We start from the raw sequence: 5,611 nt of genomic DNA, 5'->3' as shown, positions 1-5,611 counted from the left end.
GGGAAATGCTTTGAAAACAAATCAGTTGTAGAATGGCCCATATTTAGAGGATTCACTTATGTATTGCAAAAAAATTGCAGCTTCATTTTACAAGATGAAAATATGCTAATTTTCATTTGTCATAGGGGCTTATTAATTTCTAATATAAAGTCTTTCTAGAGATTTCAATATGGACTACATATGGATGTAGTAGTCAATTCAAAATATGCATGCTGACCCATTTGAAATTTGATACACAAAAATAGTCATGCTTTTTGAGAGTAGGCAAGAAGTTATGTACTATAAAGGTTACAATAATGATCACGGGTAGCAGTAACTGAAGTGTCAAAGAACATGTTTCAAAGTTGAGAAGAAAATAAGCATCCAGCCAAATTCCTCTACAACCACAGCCCTACACTCGAGGGCAGTACCCAGCTGAAAGAGGGCCTGCCAGAGAGGGCATGAATGCAACTTATTTGAACTATATGATGCATGGTTTAGACAATGCATGGCCCGTAGCAACACACGGGCATATTTACTAGTATATATAATTAGGGGTGAACTTGTGAATGGGCACATGAATGGAACTCAAACAGACAATCATATGCAAACAAGACCTGTGTTTGTCTTTTATTCCCAAGTTTGAACTAGTATAGTTCGGGTTCTTACATGACATGTGCATGTCACTTTATTTTTTCATGGTTACAACGACCAAACCATTGTCTAAGAAAATGGTGTTTCATATATCTAGTACTAAAGTTCTTCTCTTCTCAGTTACTACCGACGATGCCAAATGGCGCAATGGTGGCCGAGCAATATGGAGGGATGTAGACATTGCACATTGTTGGTAGAGTCTGCAGCGCTAGGTTCCTTATTTCCTCGAACTGGGGCAGTTGTTGAGGTTGGACAGAGCCCTAGGCCTGTGGGTTTTGCTGAGATGGCTGGAAGGAGCCTTGGCCTGATGGATATTGGTTATGGGGCTGCTGGTAGGAGAACTGGCTGCTTGGATGCTTCCCGAAATCATAATTTAGTATGTTGTGTTTGGTGGCACTATCATTCCACCACCAAAAAGTTGTGATAACACACATGACTCATCTTATTCACTTTACAGCTCAAACACTAATGTAGATTGCCTAATTTTCTAAAAGTAAGTTTGTAATGTTATGCAAGTTGTTACGTGTAAACTAGATAAGCATTGCTTGCACAGAACTTAGTTTGTAATCTTGTGTGACCTGTTAAGATAGATGAGACTAGTATAATGTAACTTTCTTTAGTAGGTCATGACTCATCAAATTCCTTTTACATGTAAAGTGTTGTAGTGTTCTAGAAGTTATTAGCAAACATCAATTTTGTAATGTTCTACAAGTCGTTACGTGTAAACTAGATAAGCTTGACTTGCACACAAAAAGGATTGTAATCATGTGTGACCTGTTAAGATAGATTAGAGTAGTAATGCAGCTTGCTTTGAAAGACCATGACTCAACAAATTGCTTTTACTTGTCTTATGTGTTGTATATGTTGTACAAGTTATTAACAGTTATCAGCTTAGTATGGCTTGCAATGTGTGTGCATGCCAAAGTATGTGTAGCTTCTATTTGTTTGTAGATCTTATTTTATTTTACGTGAAATCATGCAAGTGATCATCTACGGTAACACTTGCGAGTGCAGATGCAACAATTTTGGCAGGGTCGGAGGAGGCCGTGGGATGGCATGAGTTGTTGTGACAACCTATAGTTCGTTATGTTTTTCTTTTGGTCGTACCTATAGTTCATTATGTGTGGAAAGATACGTGTTCTGTTTTTCATGCGCACTAAAAAAGTTATGTTTTAAAACTTGCAAACTGGCCTTGTCTGTTCTAAGGGCTGCTATTGGTGGCAAATTTGACCAGGTCATCATCTCTCACCATCTCCTCCCCATCTGATCAGAAGAGAAGACAAAGATCTTTTTTTCTTCTCGAATATAGGAGAGGGAGATTGACCAGGTCAGGTGCAAGGCATGGCAGCGGCCACATCCGCCACAGGCGCAGCCACCTCGCCGAATAGAAGATAACATAGATAGATAGGTTAAGACCAGGCATACCACTTAGTTTGCATCGTAGCTAGCTAAAATTTACTGTACCCATAATCAACAGCGAGCAGGATCGAAGATTGAAACAAACTTGCACCATGAGAAATGGCGTCGGCGTGCTCCCTAGCTCCAGGAGTCTCCCTCCCCTTGCACCAGCCCCCCTTGCCTTCACCTCCTATAGCTAAGTTTCCATTTCAATATTCCTCTCCTTCAATCTCACCGATAGTGCTCTGCATGCTCTGTTTTGACTGCAGGCTGCGGCACCGTACCGCGCGCATGGGGGCGAACTATCGAGCCGTGGCCGCTGCGAGGACGGTCTCATTGGGCGCCGCCAGGAGGATGCTCGGTTCAGCCATGTGTGGTGGTGAGTATGCACAAAATGAGTGATCGATCAGGTCGATCCATCGAGTGTCCACGGACAAATTCTAACATGCTTGTTGCTTCTCGGCGTTGCGCGCAGTGGAGGCGGTGGTGGCCGTGCCACCGTTGTGCTCGTGCGCCTATGAGCTGCAGCTGGCCAGCCAACGCTACTTCGACGCCAGGTACACACATAACTAACACACAAACCACACAACAACCACCACCTGCATGCTCTACCCCTGTACCCTGTATTACTCTATTTTGTCAACTTCACTGACAGAAAATACAGTTCACAATATGTTGCATATAAAAGATGGCACCATGGCGTAATTCTGGAAGTGATCGTTCCATTAGACTATAGAAGTAACAACCGAAATGGTAATCCGATCGGTTTTACTGCTTGTGTAGAACGGATGGTGAGTTCGGCGGCGGGTATCCTGTAGAAGCGGGGAACACGTTTCCATAGCCAGTATAAAATTGTGTGAGCTTTCTCACATCCTAATAAGCTTTATTTATATTGTTGGAGGGAAAATGTGGGCCTTTCCATCTGTATATCCATGTATCCTTCTAATCAGACAACAGCGTAGATGGGATGGTATGCTACACGCGGTGCTGCTGTAGCGGCAGCGGTGGGACTAGGAGTCACCAGATCTGGCCAGGTGTGGTTGGTCCCCATCTCCAGCCATGTTTGGCGTCTTGCCAAGTTCATGCCTCCACGGATACGGGTGGCACGATGCGGCGTTTTTGATCTTTTTCTGCAGGTCTGGATTGAGAGAAGGGTGATGCATTTTTGGTGGTACTCCTCGAGTATCGATTCTCAATTCCTAGGGTGAAAACCCAAGGTCTGGCCCTCATTGTTTGTACTTGGCAATGGCCTTGTTGAAGGCATTGTTTTTGGGTGAACTCGGAATTTTTCCAAGGTGAATACCCACGATCTTCGATCGGGCAACGACAACGCTTGTGCATTGTTTCTTTCTTGGGGGCGTTGCTTTTGGAGAACCTTTTTTGTAATCCGGGCATTGTCTTCGGTGGTGGTTAGAGTGCTACTGATGCATGCTAGCGATTGATCACCATGGAGGGGTATTTTTTTTCTTCTGTTCTTTTTATTTTGTTTTTTGGATGTGTATCCTTGATGTCTTTGGACATCTTGTTGGTAGAGAGGCCGGGTGTAATTGGAGGCTTGGGGTTCCACGACCTTGATATATTCACTTATGCAAAGTTGGCTAAACACACATGACTATTTCTATCTAGATAGCTCATGTACGAGGGTCCTTCACGGAAGATACCATGAAATGATTTTTTTTTCAAATGCGGGTTCCCGCATAGTGCATCGTTAACTTCGCATGCTATTCTGAAAGGATGAGAAGGTTTGAAGGAGGGTATGTTGTGAAAAATTGGGAATGCACATACTACAGAGATATGGTATGCTAAATGGGTGCAGGGCACGCCGCTGATGAAACCACTATGATACATGTGAGGAACTCTGGTCCAACTTGTAGCTGATCTTATCGATGAAAAAACACGCGCGACTGGAACACTCCATTCATTCATTACGTGTTTATCCCATCAGGTGAAGTGGCCATCCTTAATATGCCACGACCAAATAATGTACTCCCTCCGTCCGGAAATACTTGTCATCAAAATGGACAAAAAGAGATGTATTTAGAACTAAAACACATCTAGATACATCCTCTTTTATCCATTTTAATGACAAGTATTTTGGGACGGAGGGAGTAGGAGAGAACATTTGGTCATGGGTATGGTAAATAAATGACATTTCTTCTGTTCAATTGTTGTACAGAGCCGTGATGAACACAAGGTATCGTGTGGTAGCTGGACTGTCTAGTTCATCTAATGGGGAAGAAAAATTTAAAAGGCAACGAAAGCTTGGGTTACAACCCAAGTTAAGAGTATTTTGGTGCAGAGTAATTAAAAACATCCTACCTTCATATGCATAACTAAAAAGGCATGTGATGGGGTTATGTGTGTGCCCTATGTGTGGCCTTGGTGAGGAAATGTTACTTCATATGCCCTTATCACACGTGAGCATGCAAGTTTATTCTTGGATTCTGCTTGAGAATATTTTGACATAAAACTACCAAGGTTGCACCCAGAAACATGGTCAAGACATATCTTCGATCCATATATCCTTGATGTAAGGAAGAGTGCTATTAATGCTTTAGTTATGTGGGAGATTTGGAGTAGCCGCAACGAAGATACTCATGTTGAGGAGAAGTACAAGCCACAAAAATCAATGTAATTGACTGATGAATTGAATGCTTATTTGGAAAGAATTGATCAAGGGCAAGCCAAGGATGTGGATAGTCCTCACTATCAATGCTCAATTTGAAAGTCTAAGAAAATACTTCAATTAAATTCAAGTTTCAAATTCATTCTGTTATCTTTAGATTAATGCACATAAACATCTAATTAATGCTTAATATATATAATTAGGGGTGAACTTGTGAACGGGCACATGAATGGAACTCAAACAAACAATCATATGCAAAAAAGACCTGTGTTTGTCTTTTATTCCCAAGTTTGAAATAGTATAGTTCGGGTTCTTACATGATAGATCATGTCACTTTATTTTTCACCGCCACAACGACCAAACCATGGTCTAAGAAAACGGTGTTTCATATATCTAGTACTAGAGTTCTTCTCTTCTCAGTTAGTACCGATGATGCCAAATGGCACAATGGTGGTCGAGCAATATGGAGGGATGTAGACATTGCACATTGCAGGTAGCGTCTGCAGCGCTAGGTTCCTTATTTCCTCGAACTGGGGCAGTTGTTGAGGTTGGACAAAGCCCTGGGCCTGTGGGTTTTGCTGAGATGGCTGGAAGGAGCCCTGGGCCGATGTATATTGTTGTTGAGGCTGCTGGTAGGAGACCTGGCTCGACGGTTGTTGTTGTTGTTGTTGTTGTTGTTGTTGTTGTTGTTGTTGTTGTTGTTGTTGTTTTTGTTGATGCAGAATAATAGCATGCACGACATTGTGGATGGCTTGGCACCGTGACTGCTCGGGGGTCTGCCACAATTGCTGACAACATAATTGTTGCAACAGTTGGTAACTTTGTTGCGATACTTGTGAGCTAGCATGTGCTATGTTGGGTTGTTGCAAGACGACATCCCTGCATGGAATCAGTTGTTGTTGCAGAATTTGTTGAAGGATTTGTTGTTGTTGTTGTTGTTGTTGTTGTTGTTGT

General features: G+C 42.4%; 2 protein-coding genes across 2 annotated transcripts in view; one reads left to right on the top strand and one right to left on the bottom strand.

Annotated features, from left to right (window-relative positions):
• Positions 1-1,982: 1,982 nt before the first annotated feature.
• On the top strand, positions 1,983-3,958 carry LOC119325171. The gene is made up of 3 exons (XM_037598922.1): positions 1,983-2,410; positions 2,507-2,588; positions 2,815-3,958. Exons 1-3 carry the CDS (start codon positions 2,152-2,154, stop codon positions 2,870-2,872), a joined length of 399 nt encoding a protein of 132 aa, XP_037454819.1. The 5' UTR covers positions 1,983-2,151; the 3' UTR covers positions 2,873-3,958.
• Positions 3,959-4,908: 950 nt separating this feature from the next.
• Positions 4,909-5,611, bottom strand: part of LOC119320696 (alpha/beta-gliadin clone PW8142-like) — a 27,832-nt gene continuing 27,129 nt past the window's right edge. Inside the window, exon 4 of the mRNA XM_037594669.1 lies at positions 4,909-5,611. Coding sequence (XP_037450566.1) covers positions 5,074-5,611 — 538 coding nt within the window. The 3' untranslated portion in view covers positions 4,909-5,073.

The sequence above is a fragment of the Triticum dicoccoides genome, chromosome 6B (genome assembly GCF_002162155.2).
Source record: "Triticum dicoccoides isolate Atlit2015 ecotype Zavitan chromosome 6B, WEW_v2.0, whole genome shotgun sequence".
Taxonomy (NCBI): Eukaryota; Viridiplantae; Streptophyta; class Magnoliopsida; order Poales; family Poaceae; genus Triticum; species Triticum dicoccoides.
Note: the sequence above shows the minus strand (reverse complement) of the source record. Positions and strands in the feature narration are given on the sequence as shown.

What these genes read in the sequence shown, in the direction of transcription:
- LOC119325171 (XM_037598922.1), top strand. Translation starts at nt 2,152, where the DNA reads ATGGCGTCGGCGTGCTCCCTAGCTCCAGGAGTCTCCCTCCCCTTGCAC. An exon ending in CGGTTCAGCCATGTGTGGTG is followed by an intron (nt 2,411 to 2,506) that starts GTGAGTATGCAC and finishes CGTTGCGCGCAG; the next exon opens with TGGAGGCGGTGGTGGCCGTG. An exon ending in CAACGCTACTTCGACGCCAG is followed by an intron (nt 2,589 to 2,814) that starts GTACACACATAA and finishes CTGCTTGTGTAG; the next exon opens with AACGGATGGTGAGTTCGGCG.